Source organism: Centruroides sculpturatus, unplaced genomic scaffold (assembly GCF_000671375.1).
Source record: "Centruroides sculpturatus isolate CEXI.00-Female unplaced genomic scaffold, Cexi_2.0 scaffold121, whole genome shotgun sequence".
NCBI classification, from domain to species: domain Eukaryota; kingdom Metazoa; phylum Arthropoda; class Arachnida; order Scorpiones; family Buthidae; genus Centruroides; species Centruroides sculpturatus.
The window spans coordinates 1,036,933-1,062,985 of record NW_019384708.1 but is presented as its reverse complement, the minus strand read 5'-3'; the positions used below and the strand labels follow the sequence as shown (position 1 = coordinate 1,062,985).

The window sequence follows — 26,053 nt, the reverse complement described above, 5'->3', positions numbered from 1 at the left end:
CTCCACGGCACCTGTGTAAGGTTGCCGTCTCCTAGGTGGGATCTATTAATCCCGCGTCAGGATGAACCTAAGGGAAGGTTGTATGTGGGCTGTGTCGGAGGAGGCAAATGATGACAAGTGTTTTACACAAGAAAGCCGTTTATTTGTTAACATTTATGCTTACATCGACAATCGACAATCCTTCACTAGGTTCTTCTCGTCGAAGATACGAAGAGGCGAGAACTTCGACGTCTGTCTGGCCCCGGGGCGGACGAGATGAAGTCGCTGAGCAAGGCGGACGATCAGAAGGAGGAAGCGGCGGAGTCCAAAGTTCTTGGCGACGACATACCACAATATAAGTCACGACCTTTCGTGGAATACGGAGGAGAGCGTCTCCCGACCTTGAGTTTCGGGTTTTTATAGTTTTTTTCTCCCACTATTCGGACTTCTGATTGGTCCCTCGTCCTCTTCCTCGCTTCCCGATTGGTCTCTTTTGTTTTGGAGAAAACCGAGACCGACTCGGGTCACGGAAAAGGTCCGATTCCAGGTGTCTGCTCAACGCCGTTCTGTCGATTGTTCTTGGGGATTGTTAACAAAGTTGCAAGACTTGCGCTCATAATTTAGCTCCGTAACTCGCGATTTCTGTCATCTGGGTACTCGAACGATCATATGCAATGATTTATCTCTCTTAAATCTTTCTCTCTTTTCCGAAATTGTTTCCCTAGATTGATTGTTTATGAGCGCTGGGGTCAGAGTTCTACATGCATATGGCCACTTGTCTCTGACTTATAACTTTTCATTCTGACATTGACAGTTCGTTTAACACGTGTTGGAGTCATCCGAGACTCGTTGTTTACATTTTGTGCCGCGTTGTTTAAGTTATGGTATTTTCCTCTCCCTCTCATATATAATTTATCGTTATTATTTAATCATAAGAATACCGCGATTTACATGATTTCGGACATCGGTTGGGTCCTCACATAAGCTTTCCTAGAAGGTTGGTTTCGTCTCGCTGTGCGGTAACCAACGTCTGAAGCAATATGTCGCAAGGAGTCCTTTTCGACGGACCTGTTGTTGTGGTTTAATGGACATTTGAACTTGATCTGAATTGAAACCTATATCTGAATTATTGTAATTGTTTTATTTTTGTGAAATTCATAACTGTATGTAAGTTTTAATCGTTAATATAAACGTTTGTGATTTGTGAACAAGTGGTTTTTGAACTTGACTATGGAGCTTAGTTAATAGTTAATAGTGGCTTAGTTAATAGTCAAAAAAAATATAAATACCATATATAAACAGAAGTGCTACGATAACTTAACTTTACTGCGATATATAAACAGAAGCACTGCGATATCCGTACGTTCCATAATGAGAAATGTCTGCCATTCCTCACTATGAAACGTACGGATAGAATATCATGGTGTATGACTACTTCATGCACCATGATACCCACCCATTTAGTGTGGCATTACTTTTACAGACGTGAATTTTATGCACTAAGAACAATTGCTGATGAATATTTTTATGCAAATTGTATGGATTGCACAACGGTGCCCTGCATGTTGATTTAAGCGGTTATATTTCTATTGGGTGGCATTTTATGGGAAAATGTGACTGTTCTGTAGCAATTTTCAAGCAGTGTATGATAAAAATTGTAGATTTAATTCAAGTTATATTACAAATTATAAAGAAATTAAGGAAAACTTTAAAGGAATCAATATATTTCTCAAGCCCTGTCAGATGAATGCCATTCGATCTTGTATTCACATTTACAGGGATTTTCAAAACTTTTTATGAAAAATTCATTTTATGCATTTCTTGTTTATTTAGGAGGAGAAAAAAAACCTTTATTTTTTTGTCAAATTTTATTACTGAATGTAATAAATATAATACAATTTTTTCTATTATAATAGAGACTTCAAAAAAGAAGAGACTAAGGTTTCTCTCGACCTCGAGGGGTCCTGTCACAATATAATGGCTGATAACACTATCCATATGCATAACATTGTTTTTACATTGAATTGTATTACGTTCTCGTTATATAATCACATAATATGCTGTAATAGGCTATGTCGACTCTCGAGCGTGATCGATGTACAGTATTTTTAAAATTTCTTACATGTCAACTGCATTAGAGTAATTGACTATTAACATTACATTACGTTAATAATAACTGTCGTACATGACTCTATTGTTAACGGGAAAAGTATGATGTATAAGCGCAAGACACTACTAAAATTGAGAGCATTGTGACGAAAAATTGATAATAACTGATAAAATAAATTGATTGATAAAATAATTGCACGTTTTAATTGTTTTTCCAAAATTTTTTTGGTGTCAATATTTCGTACCTTTTCTTCACTAAATTTGTATAGGCTCTATTATTTATTTTATAAGTCTTCTATTGTATTTATTCTTAAATTCAAATCTTATTTTAAAAAATATTTGACTACCTCATATATACAGATCTTAAAACTTGTCTCTTTTGAATATCTCAACTAGTTTCTTTGTATTGGATGCCCCAGAGGATACTCTACGTTTATAAGAAGATTTTTTTCAAAGATTAAAAATAAAATATATATATAGTTTTTTACTTTAATATCATACATTGCAACTTTTGTTAACATTTTAAGAACATTTTTATTTCTTTTTGCAGATATATAATACTGTAATGTCGCTGTAACATTACAGTATTATGTAGTATCTCATTCAAAGCTTATTTCATGAATAACTTATGGATCAACGACTTTAAATTGCTTTTTTAGTAAAGAAAATAATGTTATAAAATAATATTTTCTAAATCGGAAGATTTATATGTTTTAAATTGATTAGAATACTTATAAAGATTGATCCATGATTCATCTCGAAATTAGTGAATGCGCGTTCTCTATAAGATAGATTTTAAATTAATTTCTTCTTATTTTAACTGAAAATAACTAATTAAAAAATTAAACTATACATTTCTTGAACTTAATATATATATCTAACCGGGACTTTTGAGAGGCCCTCCTTAGATACGAGTATCAATACTCGTATCTAAGGAGGGCCTCTCAATCATCAATAATGTAGTTTGAAGATTATTTCATAGACACAGACTTTAATTCGAGAAGCGTAAAATTCATGATAAAATCAAATAAAAAAATATCCTTATTTTGTAAGTAAAATTTCTCCTAGTAGCCTGGATGTGTTTCGAAATCTTCAAGAAAATTTTAGATCCATTCGATGGATTTCAGAAAAATCCGAGATGAATAATAAACAGTTTAACGAATGCTTAGGGGAGATCGGGGCAACTTCGGCATGCGGGGCAAGTTTGTCAAGCGCTTATTTTAAAAAACAAATTAAAAGAAGACTTTGGTTATAGGTTAGGCAGTTGAGTTTTATTGGTGGCTTGTTGAGTGTAGTGTTTTTATTGTTCTCCAACAAGCGTAGTTGAATTATCAAGCAAATTTTCATTTTCGTTCAATTCCATATAATATTTTTTTTCCATTTATATTAAATTGGCAGGTTTTGTTATAATTCCATGATAACGAAAGTTACTTTTCCTGTTAGAAGGATGTAACTTCAACTTATTCACGTAGCCAGATCGTGGCTTGGCATTCTGTTCTCAGGGTTGTACTTAATGTTTCGAAATCATGACTAGCGGGGTAAGATCGGCAACATAAAGCCACATTAGAAGCAAAGGATAAAAATCAAACAGATGATAAATGAAAACATGTTTGCATTTGTTATTCATGTATATATGTCTTTGAACTTGCATTTCGTTGTAATAATATTAAATGGGTGTTGGATTTGTATTTCTTTGTTTTAATAGTGAATTCCAACTTATACATTGTTAATAACATACTTTTATATACGTGCCTATCTTGCCCCATTACTGTTGCCCCTATACCAGGGGCAACTTTAATAAAAATAATTAAAATAATTACAACTTTACAAAAAGAGAGAAGTTGCCGATCTTGCCCCTATACCCGGGGCAACTTCGTCAATTTCTCTCTTCTTGTAAAGTTGTAATTATTTTAATTATTTTTATTTTCAAACTGATTTTAACCAGTTCTATAGTAAGGTAACATTCCAATAGACAATATGCAAAGCTTTTTTTTCAGTTTACAGCAGTATTTATTACACAAAATTTAAGTAAAGCTTAACATGCCGATCTTGCCCCGATCTCCCCTATATATGACAATATAAAAAGATTTGATAACTGAGAAATAGTTTATGCTGATTTTTATTGCTTGATAATGTTCTTTTTAAAAATACACTAGACTGAACGCTTGTTGAGTTTATACGGGATCACCTTTTATCAGCTCTTATGATGAAGGCACAAAGGAGTTCTGGGAACACCTTTTGCACCTGTAAGTGCTAAATGTTGGATAATAGCCTAATAATTTTAATTGTATTAAACATTCTTAAAATTAGAATTTACACTTACTTGTCTAGATGAGTAGCAGGATACGAAATCTTGTTAGAAAATCTATGGTTCCAATCCAAACGCATCTATGGTTGTGTTGATGACAGGACATCTAGCAACAGTTTATACTTATTCGAATTTATTATGTCATCGCAAAATAAAACCTTATAATGCCATTGTAGGTAATTTCACCTCAAGTAGTTGTTGAAAGGGTATATTTTTTCTGACCTTAAGAGACATTCTGAGTAATATTTTCGTCTACTTTGCAGCCCCAACTGGTAAGTTGCATATTATTTAACATATATTAAAACAACATTCTAAATAGAATGTTGTTTTATATTTCTCGACGTTTTGACAGTCCTGGAGACTAAAAATATAAAATAAATCCCTTACAAAATTCTGTGTGTGTGTGTGTGTGTCGACATCTATTTTGCATTATATTAATATCTCAAGACTGGATGAACCAAAGCTTTAAACTTGGCAAGATTATTTCCATATATATATGGGTCATTGATGATATTAAATTTTGGTGGTTAAAAATTACTCTTTTTAAGCTTTTATTATTTTATTTTATATATATATAATTGAAAATTATCGGACTTCCTAACGGTCTTTTTAACCTCATGTTTGAGTGGTGGAAAGTCGAGTAAGAGCCTTTCCCAGATTTATTTTACTTGTTCGAGAGAACCAAGACATAGCCTATACTTTACTAAATGTGTTTCATAAGTAGTATCAGTTATTGTAAATCAGTAAATCTTCTTTTTTACTATGTCCTCTATCTGATCACTTAGAGGGCCTTCTAATCAAGCCTACCGTGAGTTTGACCAGGCTCACACTATTTGCGACTGGGTGGTGAGGGATGGGTCCTGACATGCCCTGCACGGACCACTTCTCGAAAACATTTTGGGGTTTTCGATCCGTCAGATTTCTTTTCGAGTTTCCTAGGATAGTAAGCTGACAGCTTAACTACTCGGCTACACGGCCTTAGTACCAATTTATGTCAAAATTTATGACTATAACAGTTCGTATTCCCTCCATAACAGTACAATCAATAAATATACAGCATGATCAATTTGATAGATTTACTTTTGATAAAACTATTTTAATTAGTTTCTCAATAAAGATTTAAATGGTTTTTTTTAAATAAATTTATATATAAAATCGAATTTAATATCTAATTTTTCTTTATTGCAATGCAATTAAATAATGTACAGTAATTGTAAAGTGGCAAGTCTTTAGCTTCGAGGCAGAAAGAAAATAAAAGGAGAAATTTCTGTTAAAAAAATTAAGTTTCTTTTATTTTATTTTTTAAAATTCAAAAATGAAGAATTTAAAATTTTCTACATTAAAAATTTGTTTAAATTTTAATAATTCAAAAACAGTACATTAATGAATATGATAATTCTAATAATAATAGTGTATCATCATTATTATAATGAAACATTTATTATTAATTAATTACAAATTTATAAGCTTATTATCATGAAAATGAATTAGAAATTATTTAATATACTAAATAATTTATTATTTATTATTTTAGTAATTAAGTAAATAGTATTTGATAAGTAAGATTGTATAATAATAATTAATTTAGAACACTCAATAACATTGTGAGAATGAAGCAATGTCGCATTATCCTTTGGGCAAAAAAGAACAATTGCTTCGGACCCTCACTAACAGGGGACCTAAACCAATCTTTTTATAAACTCATTACTGTAGTAAGAATATTCCTCAATAAGAGATTCTCCTAAATTTCCCCAAAGAAAATTGTCTGAAGTAAATACTGTATATGGTTCCCCTAATTCAAATCTTCCTGGGCTCAATGAAGGTATAATTTGCCACTGGATGTAAGGCTATAGTAAACAATATATTAATTAAAATTAGCAGTTAAAAGACCTTATGAAAGACCAAGAGATCTACTGGTAATTAAAGCCAATAGAAGGAGCCAAGTAGAGAGAGGGATTGTTATGAAGTGAGGAGAAAATAATGATATAAATGGTGGAAACCCTTTATTCGTTGATCTTTCCGATGGTGGAACAACAGTAGAATAGGATGAAATCAATATATTGTTTTGGCTTAACTTTCATATTTTAATACATTGTAATATATTTGTACAGAAACGCAATAAATATTCACATAAATTTGATTTTTCTTAATATAATGACGGTATTATGATTAGTAATATATCGAATTGTTTGAACCAAATCTTCAGTTTATAGCAAATTAAATGTACAATACCTTATTGTGTTTACTTTGTTTTAAACCCTTTGAACAAAGGGAAAGTAATAAGATCAATAAAATTAATTATGATATAATTATAATGTAAAAAGTAATGAGTAAAGCATTAACTTGTATTTTAATGTTGAACATGCCAAATTTACTATCATTTATAATAGAAATATTCCTTTTATAGTGAAGATAACGTAATAAATTAAATATCCTAATAGAAATAGTTTATTATTCACATTTTTATTGAATTTAAAGTTGGGATGAGTCTTAAACACGAGGTGCTTGTTAAGTTCAGTGTGTTCTTTGTTTCTCTGAAAAAGTCTGTATTTAATGAAAATTTGATAGCATTTTCTGTTAATTTTATTTTATTTTAAATACATTATTAATGTTTCCACTCTTCAATAACTTATTTTAAATTATATTTACTTTTAATAAGCATTCAAATGCACTTTTAAGAATATCGAGATGCTTCTTACTTTGTCACTCTTCAACAATCTGTAAGCCCTTTATAATAACTATATTATATATGTCTCTGTTAATTAAACTTAATTTAATATGTATTATTAACGCTTTTTTATTATTTAGTCAGTTGTTTTAAACTTTACTTCTATTTATCATTAACAATTTGTATTTAAAACGAAGATACTTTTTAAACTTGATTCAATTCGGTATATAAAACTAAAAATTTCTGTATTTTTATTGTTGTAATTTCTTCTAATTCTTGAAATTATTTTTCAAGAATTTAAAAAAAAAATTAAAAATTATCTTAATTTATTAAATTTTTAAATATAAATTCCTAGAAGTTATATAAATGTATAATTTTTTTTATGCTATTGATCCTTGTATCTGAAAAGTTAAGGTATGTTCTGTTTATGCTCCAGGCTATAATTGCAGACATGTCGACTTTGAAAATAATTTAAATCTTTGATAAATTATTGTGTTCAATTTGATTATTATTTACATTCGTACATCTGAGAATATTTCGATTTTCCAATTGTCTCGAAAGTTTTCTTCTCTTGTAATTCGCAAAATATTTAAACTGCAATTTCAATTTAAAATATATTGATCTTACTGTCTTTAATAATTAATATCATATAAATCTAGAGTACTATATTTGAAATAATGTATACAAATTCTTAGATAAATTTCATTAAAGTTGCTCTTTTCTTTTTAACTGTAGTCAATATTAAACTAATGCCTTATAACTGAAGAAATTCACAATGGACAAATTAAATATTAAAACAATTAAAGCATATTGAATCATTTAAAATCTGATATTTATTTTATTTAAATAATTTATAAATATAATGAAATGTTTATGTTTATCATTGAATATCTATTTTGTTTTAAAAATATTAATTTTACAGGCTAAATTGGAAATATTTTATAGTATAAACAATGGAATCAATAGGTTTTTCAATTAAAAAGTTAAACTTATTCAGTAAATTAAATACTTATTTATTTATTTTTTAATTAGCATTTCGTAAAGAATATTTCAATATTTTAATTGATAAGAATGAAGACCATGTATTTTCTTTGAGAGTTTCATACCAATAAGTATTATTTTATATAGATTCTTCTTTATGGACTTTCTTCTTGCTGAAGGTCTCCTTAATCAAAAATTTTCTTTAATCTTAACCGCCAGTTTTATTTGTTTGCATATTTTAGATCGCTTACTATTTCTATCATTCATATTTTTACATTTACGTGTTTATCTCCTAGACTCTTGTGTTCATGTTTTCATTTTTTCCTTGTTTTCCTTTCTTTAACTTCAGTGTTCTCTCCTCTTCATTCTCTTGGATTATTGTTTCAAACTATTTCAGTCAATAATAATCTCGCTATTTCTCTTCATTCTTATTTTTTTTTCCTTTAAAAATATTTAATACTCTTTATATAGAAGCTTGTTAAATTTTAACTATTGTTGTTGGCGCTATTGTGTAACAATTAATGTATTCTTCTAATACTTTAAATTCATTAGACTCTTGCAATGTTAAGATGCAATAAAATGAATTCCTTAGTAGCTGTAGGTATTCTGTTTAAGCTAATATTTAACAAAACAGAAGCCGTCAAATAAATTATATTAATATAAAATTAAATATTATATTTATTTAAAAATTATTATTAAAGTGAATCTTTAGTATTTTATATAATATTATATCAAACGAAAGTTATAGCTTAATTAACATTTAATTTAATCATTCAAAAAAGTAATAATAATTGTTGTAATTATTACTTTTTTATGTTACTACAACTAAGGATGTCTCCCTGTCTTATGCACAGAGATCTACAATAGTATCATATGCAAACATGAGACTTCAGGTCTATATCGGAGGTTTATATATAATTAATCGGGGTTATGTTCTCTTATGCTTTTCACATCCGTTCTCGACGTTCATTCATTTCACACCGTTCTCGAGATTAAGGAAGGACAGACAAACAGACAGGCGATAACAGAGAATTTATGGGTGTACAATTTTTTAAAATTATAGCCCAATAATTATAATAAGAAGATGATTTATTTTGCTACTTAATCATTTTAAAATGGAGGTTTCCGTTTCAGATTTCTTAAAGAAAAAGTCTATTTGTATTGTCATGTATAATACACAGCACTCATGAATTTTTATCTATTCTTCGATTACAAAAGTCAATATTATGCGTTATTTTCTTTAAAATCAGTATATTCATCTTACATTTATTGTATTCTCTGGTTAAATCTTATCCTTTTATTTATTTGACTTATTTTTCTTTAACTTTGTATGGATATATTCTTACTCTTGTTAGAGACTTGGTTCTTTGTAACAATTATTGAATAAAAAAAAGTAAATAACAGATCAGATTTTCATAAAAGGATCCTGTTTTTAGTCATTTTCAATTCTTCTTAAGGTTATTCTGTTAATAACTTTGTTTCAGTATGGAAATGAAATACTAGAAAGTTTTTATTTTTAGAAAAATATACATTTAATATTTTAACAAAAATAAGAATAAGAATTATGAAAGCAAGAACGTGAATAAAACGGAAATCTGTATAGGCTATAAACGTGAAAAATTATTCGAAACGAGCGACTTTCTTTGTTAAAAACCTGTTCAAAACGGAAACCTGCTAAACCGAAAAAATATTCTGTACCGTGAGATTCCGCTTTATGCAGGTTTTACTGTACTTATACACTAGAGTAATTATTGTTTAGGTTTTTACATTGTTTTAGACAGAAACATTTTTTTGACTCCACATATTATTGAACTTTGGTGAGAAACCTCCTAATACGGATTCTGATACATAATGCATTCTCGAACTTTTGAACACGTGTAGTTCCCATGTATCTTGTTTGGCCAGAATTAACTGATCATCTTACCTTTTGTCATTTCCAGGTTATGGGACTGGTTCGCTTTAATTTAACTGTATGTCCTTCTGTGATGTGGGTGCATTCTAGAAGGACTTTCTTCTACAAATATGTAGCCTATATTTGTGTGAAGAAAACCCGGAAAACTTCACGTGATAAGCCTGTTGACCCAACAAACCACTAGTGTTCAGTAGTTTTATTCATTCGGCTAATGGTAAATGCATCAAATTCAAATGAAAATGCCAAATTTACCGAAAGATTTCTAATTGTTAAAAAAAAAGTTTTGTGACATTTTAATAATTTTTTTTGAATTAATTTCTATTATAAGTTGATCGAGAACAATTTTTCTGGTGTATTCGTCGAACCTTAATAATTATCAATTTAAAGAAAATATAGAGCAATGTAACACGAATAACATGCTCACGTGACAATCAAAGCGAATTACGATACAACTACTGAACACTAGTACGTGGGTTCGCACCTTGCTAACGTGGTTTTTCTGTTTTCTTCACATTTGTAAAACCTAAATAGGAGCCAGTTTTCATCGAAAGTCTTTCCGGGAGGAATCACCCCCTCGGCAGATCGCCCACGTGTCTCTCGTTGCCGTATAAATAAATCAAACAACTATGCAAACGACAAATAAATCAACATCTATGCTTCATTTTGTATAACGAATTTACAGTTTTATTTTAATAAATAAATAAATAACGATATGGAATTTAAACGTTCACTTTTATTTTATCTCTAATTAATGACTGAATGTAATATAAATTGTTTTAAACAATTTATTACATTTAGTATATATTTTTAAATTAATAATTTGTTAAATTAAAGCACCACATTTTATATAAATCGTACAAAATATACAAATTTTGCTTACTTAATTTTTAATTTATGAAATAATAATATTTTAAGTTTAATTACAAAGTTATTAATCGATGTTGTGTTAACTATTTAAATTTTTATGAATTTACTTCTATATTAATATTGTATTTTCATATCGATATCGATATTCACACGACTTTAGGACATAATTCATCCCTAAAATTGTGATATGTAGAGTTGATTATTAGAAAAGAAATTCCAAAAGCTGGGAATTTAAATATCTTCCATTCGATATAAATTTTGCAATAAACCTTTACTGTTTGTAAAATTAATATTTATTCAGAAATTAAAATCTATTCGTTAGGTGATCCGAACAAACATATTTTGTCAGTTTAATTCTGTCTGAACTAGTTTACTGATAACAATAACTTGTTTAATACCATTGTAATTAAAAGACAGTATGGTACTTCATGATGATTGATCCTTTAGTATGATGAGGAATAAATCTAGTAAATCCAAATTAAACAGAATAGATAAAATTGTATTTAGAATAGCTTTAGAAATTAATTTAATAATAATTAAATACCTTTTAATTAAGTCATTTATATTTTTTTTATACAAGTTTATTACTGAAAATTTCGGTCTGAATTTTGAATATAAATGACTTAATTAAAAGTAATTATATTATTAACAAATATAATTCGTGAAAACAATGAGAATAATGTAACATAATACTGTCAATTTATCTCGTACAGAATAGTTAGTAACTAACTAATACTGAGTATTCGAAAGTTGACTCACACTATTGGCAATTAGAGAGATTACAGTTTCAAATAATTAGCATTTTCAAATAATTGTTGCATTCGAATACTCTTAGGCTTAATTAGAATCATTTTAGAGTAAGGTGGATTAAATCTAGTTATAATACGTATGTAAAAGTGATTTTACTATAAAAATGAACGTATCTGTACATTTACCGGAGATATTTAGAGATAAAAAAACAATGTTAAAATCTGTTTAAAGCGAAAACTTGACAAAATGGGAAAAAATTCGAGACGGTGGAATCCTGGTTTACACAGGTTTTGCTGTATTACAAAATTAATTATGTTTACAGATTTCAAATATGGAATAAAATAATAATGTTAACTTTCAGTTTTGAATTTTTTCCATAGATTTTAATTGTTATTCAAATTCAAATTAATATAACATTTGTATTCTTTGATTTGCATTGCATAAGAGATTACAATAACAAAATATTATAAATGAGGACAAATGTAAGTCTTCTTATACATACTTCACAGGTATATTACACAACTGAAACAGTTGAGTAGATCCTTTATTTTAGGCTTTTACTCTCGTAGAATATATAAAAATTGCCTTCATTTTTAGACGAAGAGCCTACCATGAAAGGTCGACTCCTTTATGTTTTAATTGTGCTTTTTAATAAATAGTTGTGAAGCTGTGAAAGTCCACTAAGAAGAACACAATTATTTTTTTCTGTCTTCATTTGTAATACTTTATTTTGTAAATTTTTTTATTTTTTAAATTGAATTTTTTGAGTGTTTAAAACATTCTAAAATATCAAACTTTGAAGAAAAAATGATTAAATTACATAATTACATCATTTTTCATCTATGCACGAACTAAAAGAAAATATTTTCTTAAAAAATTTATTAGTTGAATTTTCCATATTAGAATGTTAATATATAGCAAATGTAGCATATAAATTCTCTAATACAATTGCCATTGGAATAATTTAAATCTCATTATTTCATGTATTATTAACATAAGTACGTGTTAATGAGATTTATATAATGTGGCCTGTATAATATTTTATTTAAATTTTTATATAAAGCACATAGCTTATTTGTTTCTAATTTAGTTCAATGTGATGATGATGATGATGACGATTTATATTACTACTTTTCTTAATAAAAAAGCAAAAGTAAAATAATAAACTTTGTTGAATTAGTGTACGAAAATCTAATTAGCATTACATTATCAATATATATGATATTCGTCTTACAATAATGTGAATAATAATACTTTAAATTTGAAGAAACACAAAAAAATACATGTAACTTTGTTCTTTGAAAAGAAGGACCTATAATATTTTTTCAAGTTATTGAGTCGTCATTTAATTTTATAATTTAAATAATGTATTGATAACGTTTGTAGTAGGTTATTCTAACATACATTTTATTTGTGGTAGTTATACTTTATATAGCATTATATGATCGTATATCTGTTGCTTTGGTTATACGGAAATTAAAATAATCTTGGAATATATAACATTAAATTATCTATAGGCCTATATACCAACAATTGAAAAAGTTATAAATAATATATTACATCACAATTGAGCTAATCGATTGGAAAGTTAAGATAATTGCAATTTTATTGATTATCATAATCACTAAATTCATCTTGTTAGTAATTTTCATCACTAAAAAAATGTCAAAAATGTATATTTTTTAGTGAATTTTTAAAATTTTTAACATAACCTTATGTGTAAACTTAAAAAAATGACCAAACATTTATTACCTATAAAATGATTATATCTATAGATTGTCCTTAAAATATAGAGTAATAAAAATCACCATCTTCTACAATTTCCAGATAAATTCCAAGATTTTAAAATTCGCTGCGCTCCCAGGAAAAAAATTATTCGAACAGAAGGCAATAAAACCTTTCTTATGCATTTCTTAATCGAAAAACAACAACATGCTTACCACAGACATATACAATATTTAATAATCAGTATAAATTCATCTAAGAAAACATAAATGTATACAGTATTTATATTACTTTTCAACTTATTTATTCTTATGATATCTTTCAATATAAGTATATAACAGTAGCTTTTCACTTTTACAATCTTAATTAATTTCTGTGAAAAGTGGTTAAGCAAGTCGTCCTAAATTGAGTACAGTTTGATGTCTTAAATTGATATTTTATTCCAGGAAATATAGTTTAAATTATATAATATACCACACTGAGATGACTAGCAATAGATGTGGCATTTAAATTTAACCTTTCATAACTTATAATAGGAAAAAGTTACATTCAGTCGTAAAGCGGGAGGTCTTTACATAAGAGCTTTATTATCTTGTTTCTTGTGTTATTTATCCACTGTACTTTCTAATATCTAGAAGTTTTGAAGTAATGCTTTTAGTTAAGTAATACTTTCAGTCATAAATAATTTACGGTTTTGTTTATTATACCACATAATTTGATGTATTTCTTCTGTAAATATAACAAATTAAATATTTGTTCTGCTGTATAAAGAAATTTTAAACTTGACTCAAATGTTTATATAAATTTTTTTAATAAGAAGTTGCATAAGATATTTGTGAATTAAACCTAATTCATCCATAATCGAAATGAATGGTTTTATTTATTTTTCTGAAACGTCACAATAGTAATTGTTTGAAGATTTAATTACTTAATGTTTTCGAAGTTATATAATTAGACAAATATTACCCCATTATATAAATAATAGACTACCAGAACAATATTTATAACAATTTGTAGGCTTTATTATTTCAATTATAAATATTATTTTATATATTAACGATTTTATTAAGTTATATTATATTTTATTACTGATAAGAAATATCTAATATTCATTTAAAAGCGATTTCATTGAGGTTTCTCACTAAATTGATCATAGTCATGCTTAATGATCTATTTCAAATAAGCCATTTTGTTTTTAGAATAATTAAAGATTAAATTATTGATTGCCTAATATAATATTCATTCATTACTTAAAACAATTGTTAATTGATTGTTTATTAAACAAGCAGGATAGACCTAAAGAAAGACAATATGTCAGCCAAATTGAAGAGATAAAGTTATAGATATAAGCCATGAGTATCCTTGGGTAAGCCAAGACCCATACCCAAGGCTTGGTCCTGAGTAATGGTTTAAAATATCTAGAATCACCCAGAACCTAGAATTAAAAAGAATAAATTAAATTGTATTTACAAGAAGAAGGATTCAAGTATTATTATTTTTAGTGAACCCATTTGCAGTAAAATCTGTTTAAACCGGAATCGCATAATACAAAATATTTTATCCGGTTTAGCAGGTTTCTATTTCTAACAGCATTTTTTTAACATATCACAACCTGGATACAACGGAAAATTACGATTCCATTACTTAGTAGGACAATGTTTATTTGCTATTTTTGAAGCGCTTTACTGTCAATATTACGTCAAAGATAACACCCCTCATCAGTTTAATCTATTGGCATATTACAATATATTACAATTAATACACCTTATCGATAAGAACATTATTTTAAAAAAAAAGTACATAAATTTGACAATGTGTTCCAAAACGTCACATTAAATTAACCTGACACATTACAAGAATTGATTGCCTGTTTTATAAAAGTCTAACAATTGTGATACATTTGAACAAGTAGACAGGATTTTTAAAATTATATTAAAAGTAACATTTAAAATTATTACCTAAATAACATGAGTAATAATAATAATAATATATATTTATTTTACAATAAGTAGAACACCGATTACATTCAAGTTACTAAATATTCCGAGAACCATTTTGAACCAAACGAGAGAAACGAGGAGACAAGGAGACATCTAAATTTCTCCTTGTCTCCTTGATTAACGGCTCTAACATGTAGATTCTAGACAGCGCTATTAATTAATACAAGTATTAGTTAATATTTGTTAATAGACTTAACAAATATTAATCTTTGTTGAAATTAACCATCGAGAACTTTCAAGAATCGAATGGGTTTCGAGAATGGAGAACAAACAAAGAATGTAATTCGTGAAAACAATGACAATAAGGTAACACGATGCTACCAATTTTCCTCTTACGCAGTAATTAATAACTAACTAGTATAAAGTATTCGTGAACAAGCCGATTAACATTGATAATTAGTGATTGAAGTAAACGATCAATCAGGGTATTAAAAATTCCTCGAATAGTCATATCCAAGGATGGATCTATATAGTGACTAATAGGGCTTAAGCCCTGGGTCTCCAAGTGTCAAGGGCCTACATAATTGAATTATTATCATAAATGTTTAGATACTAAAAGCTGTTCAAAACAAAAAAATTAATTTGGTATCACGATTCAGACTTTTACAAATTTTAATTCTTCAAAGTTTATTTTTTTTCGTTTAAATTCTTACATTTTCTCAAATGTTTAAGTTTAGAATGAAAGAGAAATTATTTACTGTGTCTTCGTCACAATGCTCTCAATTTTAGTAGTGTCTTTCCTCTGTACAGTACATCATACTTTTCCTATTATCAATAGAGTCATGCCGGTCATCTCTCTAACTCCGTCCAGGAGAAAATATTACTTTCGTTTCATATCGGACGTTCGTATACAGTATTCTTAATTAATCGAGGCTTCCTGCTCTTATGCTTTTCATATTTGGTTTCGACTTTTATCCATCTAAATCCATTCTCGAGATCATATAAATTCCTCTCTGATCAGAGAGGAATTTATATGATCTCGAGGAGGAATTTATATGATCTCGAGGATATATGATCTCGAGAAACCTATAAATTCCTCTCTGATCAGAGAGGAATTTATAGGTTTTTGCAATTTTCAACAATCGCAGCCAAATTATAAGCATTACGTTTTTTACATTAAGCATAAAAATGTGAAAAGTCCTGAAAATATTTAAAAAATTGAAATTTCTTTTAAATCAAAAAAATTTCTATAATTGTCGATATTTAGTTCAAATTATTTTGACTTAGAAATAGCGGGACATTGGGCAGGTTTCTAAACGCACTTATTATCAAGACTTAATGTTAATTGTTTTTCTTATGTAAATATGTAAATTATTAATTTAAATAACTATTGTTGTAGCCTACTGCCATTTTAAGAAACAATAATACTGTATTATTTAATTCACAAAAAAAGTATAAAGAAAAAAGAATTAGGTTAAGTGGTAAGTATTATGGAGATAGAATGTTTACAAACACGACTTTAAATCACGTGATTTTTTCCGCGGAAATTTAATTATAGGCTCAAGTGTGCAGTAAGATAAAAAAGGTTGAAAAATACTGTTGTAGTGCAATGGGGTAAAATCTCTCCTTTACGGATTAGAGTAATTTTTTGATAAGAAAATTTAATTTTCTTTAAAATTTCTTTCCATGGGCTCTAAGAGGATCTTTTTTTTTTAAACAAACCCATTATGGATTTGGTTAGTCTCACAATATGGATGAGACTTGACATATCCGGATGCGCCATCCCGAAAATTCCTAGGGTTATTCAACTCGTCCGGATTCGGCCTGAGCCCCTAGAGTGATGTGCTTCCATCTTAAGCATCCGGCCATACGTCCATCGAGAAATTTTGACTGCAGAATAAGAGATTTTTAAGACAATTTTAGCGATTTTTTCCTTTATTTTAAGGTTTAAAATATAAAAGGGGGTGTGTGAATTTATTCGAAATATTTTTAATAATTTACGTAATCGAATAACCTATTATTTTTTATCCGAATGAACCCATCATTAATTATTCTATATAATGTTAATTAATTAATTAACATTATATAAATTAGATATAGTAACTTATCATCAGCCATTCACTTAATAGATTCGATTCGTTCACAGATACGTAATATATGTCTATATATAACTTATATATAAAGTAATAATAATAAAGATAAATTTAATTATGAGTTATATAATTGTGTACACTATTAATTAAAATATAAATTTCTTCATATTTATTTTAAAATTGTTTAATTAAACTCAACAATATTATGATATTTTTATAGTTTCTGCCAGAATTACAATTGTTCTTAATGAATTTTACAGTGGATTTCTTGTTGTGCTTATTTGGCATACTTGTTGTGATCTGTTGACTATTATATAATACATTTAACTAATTACTAATTAATAAAGTAATTATTAATCAATTGATAATTACATTATAGAATTAATTATTTATTTTGTAGTAAATACTGCATGTATTTATTGATATATTAAATAAATCTAGATATAAATGGAAAGTTTAAAATTTTATTTGGTAGTAGTCTTTTAGTATTGTAATAGTATTAGCAGCAGCATATATATAAAGGTAAAAATGATTGTTATTTTATTATAATATTGCTATTTTATTGCTAGAATTGAGTTTTTCGTTTTTATCTATCTTTAACAGATTCTGTATTCTTAGCTCCTTCCCTCCCTCCCAACGTGAACGTCATTTATGGCAACCCCTTTCTTTGGAGGGTGCCAGGGATCCTTTGTACCCTTCTGGGTGCGTTACTGACTACTACTACTGTTGCTGCTATTACTTTTACTATTATTCAATAACAGTAAGTAAAATTTTATTTCAATTACTTTCTGTAAAATCACAATTAAATTTAATTGAATTGATTATTTTTTCGAAAATAATTATTCTAAATTAATTATCAATTTAATGTGAATTGTTATTAGAATAGAATAATTATTTTTAAATTATATTAAGAGGAGACAAGGAGACATCTAAATTTCTCCTTGTCTCCTTGATTAACGGCTCTAACATGTAGATTCTAGACAGCGCTATTAATTAATACAAGTATTAGTTAATATTTGTTAATAGACTTAACAAATATTAATCTTTGTTGAAATTAACCATCGAGAACTTTCAAGAATCGAATGGGTTTCGAGAATGGAGAACAAACAAAGAATGTAATTCGTGAAAACAATGACAATAAGGTAACACGATGCTACCAATTTTCCTCTTACGCAGTAATTAATAACTAACTAGTATAAAGTATTCGTGAACAAGCCGATTAACATTGATAATTAGTGATTGAAGTAAACGATCAATCAGGGTATTAAAAATTCCTCGAATAGTCATATCCAAGGATGGATCTATATAGTGACTAATAGGGCTTAAGCCCTGGGTCTCCAAGTGTCAAGGGCCTACATAATTGAATTATTATCATAAATGTTTAGATACTAAAAGCTGTTCAAAACAAAAAAATTAATTTGGTATCACGATTCAGACTTTTACAAATTTTAATTCTTCAAAGTTTATTTTTTTTCGTTTAAATTCTTACATTTTCTCAAATGTTTAAGTTTAGAATGAAAGAGAAATTATTTACTGTGTCTTCGTCACAATGCTCTCAATTTTAGTAGTGTCTTTCCTCTGTACAGTACATCATACTTTTCCTATTATCAATAGAGTCATGCCGGTCATCTCTCTAACTCCGTCCAGGAGAAAATATTACTTTCGTTTCATATCGGACGTTCGTATACAGTATTCTTAATTAATCGAGGCTTCCTGCTCTTATGCTTTTCATATTTGGTTTCGACTTTTATCCATCTAAATCCATTCTCGAGATCATATAAATTCCTCTCTGATCAGAGAGGAATTTATATGATCTCGAGGAGGAATTTATATGATCTCGAGGATATATGATCTCGAGAAACCTATAAATTCCTCTCTGATCAGAGAGGAATTTATAGGTTTTTGCAATTTTCAACAATNCATTTATTAATTCGTAACTAAATTAGAACGATTATATTACAAAAAACGATTTAATAAAATATTTATAAACTTAGAAAAAAAATTTAATTTTAAATTTAAAATAGCCTTAAATTTAATATATATTCTGTAATTTCATATTTTAAATTACAAAGACTCGAATTTTCAATTAATCTTTGTATCGATTTCTGTGTTAAAAAATAAAAATATATATATATATATTCTTGTGTAACGTTCGACAATTTTAATGCAGTTTAAGGGGGGAAGAAATATGAATATCACATAAAAGATTTATGGTACTGATGTTCGATATTAATTTTATAACATTGAAAAAAATGTTTTGTCACGTATCCTGTAACTTTAGTCACTCGTCTTCTATAAAGTTAGTGTCAAGATAGTAATAATAGATACCACCAGGATCGCTACCGTCGACCGAACAAGTTACATTAAGTGAAGTAATTCAGTGAGAGAACACGTGTGTAACAATGCGGTGGTATCTTTACCTCATTCTGTATTCTATCAGTAAAATAAATCAGTGCTTTATGGAAGATGGTAAAAGATCGATCAAAATGGCTTTGTTAGCACCAGGCGACATTACTTATCCGTTCTCTATACAGAAAATATTACCTTCTATCCTTTATGCGGTACGTACGTTGGAGAAACAAGGGCACGAGGGCATATTGAACGATAGAAAAATTGAAGTACTACACAGGGATACGCAATGCTCTTCAACTTACGGACCACTAGCAGCATTTGATTTGTATAACGGAGCGAGTGCTGACGTATTTTTAGGACCTTTGTGTCCTTACGTCTTAGCACCGGTAGCACGTTATAGCACAGTTTGGGATGTGCCACTTCTAACATCGGCCGGTGAGAATGACAATTTCGATTTTAAGGAACCTCATTACAGGTTATTGACTAGAATGAACGGTTCATATTCTCAAATTGGTCAAATATTCCTTCAAGTATTACAAAAGTTTAATTGGACTGTTGCTGCTTTACTCTTCCACAATTATCAAGACAGGCAAAAGGGACATTCTAATTGTTATTTTACTTTGGGCGCCGTTTTTACTTCTTTGGGAAGGAATGCTTATCATCACGGATTCGACGAAACCGATCCCGATATTGATTATTACGGATTATTAAATGCTGTATCTAAAAACGCAAGAAGTAAGTTTATTTATATTAAATTTATAAACAAATTTATAATTTATTTTAAATTTAAACTGCCCCCACGAATTAATTTCTCGTATTTTTATATAATAAATAACGTCATAAGATGATTCAACGCTACATAAATTGATTGGCTAATTTTAAAATTAAAATTATTCCTGATTCATTTTAAATATTTAATAATGTTTATTTAAATTTCATTAATTTAATTTTGTTTAAAAAACATTTTAAAAAAATTAGACATTTTATAATTATGTAATTACCAAAACAAACTATAATAATTAATTTCTAATTACAATTTAGTTACTTGTTAATAAATGTAACAACTAATTCAAATGTAAGCATAAATTAGATTATCAGATAAAAATTTTGTCATATTTTAATTATATAAAAGTAAATTAAATACCTATTTAAGTATAATTAACTTTCTGAAGAATTTCCTATCATTTACGTAATTAAGCACTAAAGTTTTGATCAGTAAAATCAATTTGAATGTTATGTAAACTGCGTGGTGTTATTTATGAACTTTGAATTCAGACACGTTTGGTTTATTGTATATCGATAAGCTATATTTTAAATAATGAAATATAATCCAGACGTAATTCGATCGAAATTATTTTTTACTCGAAAGTAATCTTTGTAAAATTATCTCGTCTCGAAAGACACCGTAAAAAGTTTTTGGCACTTCTATCTCTATCTATTGTGGAACGGTAAGTCTTTCTCTTTCCTCCTCTCTCTTCCTCTCCACCTCTTTATTCCCCTAACTCTTTCTCTCCGTCTCTCTTTTTCTATACTTCTTTCTTCCCCCTCTCTCTTTCCATTCACCTTTTTTTTCCTTCTCTCTCTTCCTCTCCACCTCTATTTTCCCCCCTCTCTCTTCCTCTCCACCTCTTTCTTCTCTCTCTCTCTTCCTCTCCACCTCTATCTTCCCCCCTCTCTTCCTCTCCACCTCTCTCTTTCCCTCCACCTTTTTCTTCTCCTCTCTCTTTCCCTCCACCTCTTTCTTCTCCTTTCTCTTCCCCTACACCTCTTAGACAAGAGTGTTACACGTTGGAATTTGAACCCAAAAAGGATTTTTATCATTGTTAATAGGGTGCCTGAATAATGGGAAATCTTGATGGGATTTATTATGTTTTTGCTCCTATTTCTTTCTTCCCTCTTCTTCTCATTCACCTCTTTCTTCCCCTTCTCTTTTCCGCTCTCTGATTTAATCTTTGTTAAGCAATATTTTTTAATTGAATTGATTTTCTGTCCATGAATAAAACTCTATTTATATAAGAAATATTTAGAAATACGCGTGAGATTAATAAACTAACAAAATTTTCTGAACATCACTATGCTAGTACAAATAAATAGATTTTAATAATATAAAATATACACGTATGTTTGTCCGCACTTCATCGTTTAGCCTCCTTCAATGTGTTTCTGATCGAACCTATGAGGAGTTTGATAAAGATCCATTAAGTGGAGGGTTAAATATAAAAACGAAAAATATTTTAAAGTAATGTTCAGATTTCAAAATTCATTTTGATAATGTTTTGTTTTAAAGTTTAGGTTTGGATTTTAAAAATATTCAATGTTTGTAATATAATATTTATGAAAATATAATGGATGAAAGACTACTTAAAAGGACAACAACTCATGGTAAAGCAAGATTTGGGGTATCCCAAATGTTGCTGAAGAGATCGAGATCATACTAGATGTGTAGTCTCGAGTGACGTAACAATACGAACGTGTTAGGAATATCACGTGATACTAACTCATTCATTAAAACCATTTACTGAGCAAGTACGTCAACACATTCGTGTTGTTACTCACATAATTATAACTCGCGAATAGCACCGTAAACATAAACGGAACGAGTTCATGATTATGATGATAATATTTGTGACGTGGCTATTAATGTTTCTAAATATAAATATTCCAGTATCTTTCATACAGGATTATCCGCAAATTACGTAACACTTTCTTTATACTCTTCAACTACCATCCCACCCGCTGTAACGCTCTGCACGCTGTTCAATACCCCAAAATTACGTAACGCATACTTTCGTTTTTCTATTAATTGTACTGAGGAATAATACATTCCAAGGCACTGAACGTTACATTATTTTAATAATTACAAAGCAGTAACAAATAAAATGATTAATTATAACGCTTTAAAAGCAAAACTGAATTATTCGGTTACGTAAGGATGAAAGCTTTATTATTACGTAACGTTTTTGTAAACACTCCTACCCACTTGTAACGCATCGTAATGATAACGTGCATACCTTCCCACTCATATCTGCGTAACGTAATTTATGGACAATCCCTATTTCTTTTTATTTTTACTTTGAAATCTGTAAAATAGGCTAAATTTGAAGAATTAGCATTACTTATCATTTTGTTTAATAATTTTCTTCTTCTGTATCAGTTTAACTTTATATTTATAAAGTAAAACTGATAGTTCGATATTAATTTTATAACATTGAAAAAAATGTTTTGTCACGTATCCTGTAACTTTAGTCACTCGTCTTCTATAAAGTTAGTGTCAAGATAGTAATAATAGATACCACCAGGATCGCTACCGTCGACCGAACAAGTTACATTAAGTGAAGTAATTCAGTGAGAGAACACGTGTGTAACAATGCGGTGGTATCTTTACCTCATTCTGTATTCTATCAGTAAAATAAATCAGTGCTTTATGGAAGATGGTAAAAGATCGATCAAAATGGCTTTGTTAGCACCAGGCGACATTACTTATCCGTTCTCTATACAGAAAATATTACCTTCTATCCTTTATGCGGTACGTACGTTGGAGAAACAAGGGCACGAGGGCATATTGAACGATAGAAAAATTGAAGTACTACACAGGGATACGCAATGCTCTTCAACTTACGGACCACTAGCAGCATTTGATTTGTATAACGGAGCGAGTGCTGACGTATTTTTAGGACCTTTGTGTCCTTACGTCTTAGCACCGGTAGCACGTTATAGCACAGTTTGGGATGTGCCACTTCTAACATCGGCCGGTGAGAATGACAATTTCGATTTTAAGGAACCTCATTACAGGTTATTGACTAGAATGAACGGTTCATATTCTCAAATTGGTCAAATATTCCTTCAAGTATTACAAAAGTTTAATTGGACTGTTGCTGCTTTACTCTTCCACAATTATCAAGACAGGCAAAAGGGACATTCTAATTGTTATTTTACTTTGGGCGCCGTTTTTACTTCTTTGGGAAGGAATGCTTATCATCACGGATTCGACGAAACCGATCCCGATATTGATTATTACGGATTATTAAATGCTGTATCTAAAAACGCAAGAAGTAAGTTTATTTATATTAAATTTATAAACAAATTTATAATTTATTTTAAATTTAAACTGCCCCCACGAATTAATTTCTCGTATTTTTATATAATAAATAACGTCATAAGATGATTCAACGCTACATAAATTGATTGGCTAATTTTAAAATTAAAATTATTCCTGATTCATTTTAAATATTTAATAATGTTTATTTAAATTTCATTAATTTAATTTTGTTTAAAAAACATTTTAAAAAAATTAGACATTTTATAATTATGTAATTACCAAAACAAACTATAATAATTAATTTCTAATTACAATTTAGTTACTTGTTAATAAATGTAACAACTAATTCAAATGTAAGCATAAATAAATTATCAGATAAAAATTTTGTCATATTTTAATTATATAAAAGTAAATTAAATACCTATTTAAGTATAATTAACTTTCTGAAGAATTTCCTATCATTTACGTAATTAAGCACTAAAGTTTTGATCAGTAAAATCAATTTGAATGTTATGTAAACTGCGTGGTGTTATTTATGAACTTTGAATTCAGACACGTTTGGTTTATTGTATATCGATAAGCTATATTTTAAATAATGAAATATAATCCAGACGTAATTCGATCGAAATTATTTTTTACTCGAAAGTAATCTTTGTAAAATTATCTCGTCTCGAAAGACACCGTAAAAAGTTTTTGGCACTTCTATCTCTATCTATTGTGGAACGGTAAGTCTTTCTCTTTCCTCCTCTCTCTTCCTCTCCACCTCTTTATTCCCCTAACTCTTTCTCTCCGTCTCTCTTTTTCTATACTTCTTTCTTCCCCCTCTCTCTTTCCATTCACCTTTTTTTTCCTTCTCTCTCTTCCTCTCCACCTCTATTTTCCCCCCTCTCTCTTCCTCTCCACCTCTTTCTTCTCTCTCTCTCTTCCTCTCCACCTCTATCTTCCCCCCTCTCTTCCTCTCCACCTCTCTCTTTCCCTCCACCTTTTTCTTCTCCTCTCTCTTTCCCTCCACCTCTTTCTTCTCCTTTCTCTTCCCCTACACCTCTTAGACAAGAGTGTTACACGTTGGAATTTGAACCCAAAAAGGATTTTTATCATTGTTAATAGGGTGCCTGAATAATGGGAAATCTTGATGGGATTTATTATGTTTTTGCTCCTATTTCTTTCTTCCCTCTTCTTCTCATTCACCTCTTTCTTCCCCTTCTCTTTTCCGCTCTCTGATTTAATCTTTGTTAAGCAATATTTTTTAATTGAATTGATTTTCTGTCCATGAATAAAACTCTATTTATATAAGAAATATTTAGAAATACGCGTGAGATTAATAAACTAACAAAATTTTCTGAACATCACTATGCTAGTACAAATAAATAGATTTTAATAATATAAAATATACACGTATGTTGGTCCGCACTTCATCGTTTAGCCTCCTTCAATGTGTTTCTGATCGAACCTATGAGGAGTTTGATAAAGATCCATTAAGTGGAGGGTTAAATATAAAAACGAAAAATATTTTAAAGTAATGTTCAGATTTCAAAATTCATTTTGATAATGTTTTGTTTTAAAGTTTAGGTTTGGATTTTAAAAATATTCAATGTTTGTAATATAATATTTATGAAAATATAATGGATGAAAGACTACTTAAAAGGACAACAACTCATGGTAAAGCAAGATTTGGGGTATCCCAAATGTTGCTGAAGAGATCGAGATCATACTAGATGTGTAGTCTCGAGTGACGTAACAATACGAACGTGTTAGGAATATCACGTGATACTAACTCATTCATTAAAACCATTTACTGAGCAAGTACGTCAACACATTCGTGTTGTTACTCACATAATTATAACTCGCGAATAGCACCGTAAACATAAACGGAACGAGTTCATGATTATGATGATAATATTTGTGACGTGGCTATTAATGTTTCTAAATATAAATATTCCAGTATCTTTCATACAGGATTATCCGCAAATTACGTAACACTTTCTTTATACTCTTCAACTACCATCCCACCCGCTGTAACGCTCTGCACGCTGTTCAATACCCCAAAATTATGTAACGCATACTTTCGTTTTTCTATTAATTGTACTGAGGAATAATACATTCCAAGGCACTGAACGTTAGATTATTTTAATAATTACAAAGCAGTAACAAATAAAATGATTAATTATAACGCTTTAAAAGCAAAACTGAATTATTCGGTTACGTAAGGATGAAAGCTTTATTATTACGTAACGTTTTTGTAAACACTCCTACCCACTTGTAACGCATCGTAATGATAACGTGCATACCTTCCCACTCATATCTGCGTAACGTAATTTATGGACAATCCC

General features: G+C 29.0%; 2 protein-coding genes across 2 annotated transcripts in view; both read left to right on the top strand.

Moving 5' to 3' along the window:
• Window positions 1-19,438: 19,438 nt before the first annotated feature.
• LOC111627724 (atrial natriuretic peptide receptor 3-like) lies at window positions 19,439-20,532 on the top strand. Its single transcript, XM_023371345.1, has one exon. It carries the CDS (start codon window positions 19,735-19,737, stop codon window positions 20,530-20,532), a length of 798 nt encoding a protein of 265 aa, XP_023227113.1. The 5' UTR covers window positions 19,439-19,734.
• Window positions 20,533-22,938: 2,406 nt separating this feature from the next.
• The window catches only part of LOC111627748 (atrial natriuretic peptide receptor 1-like), a 331,314-nt gene continuing 328,199 nt past the window's right edge, over window positions 22,939-26,053 (top strand). Inside the window, exon 1 of the mRNA XM_023371378.1 lies at window positions 22,939-23,736. Within this exon, the coding sequence (XP_023227146.1) occupies window positions 23,052-23,736 (685 nt within the window). The 5' untranslated portion in view covers window positions 22,939-23,051. The remainder of the gene's footprint in view (window positions 23,737-26,053) is intronic.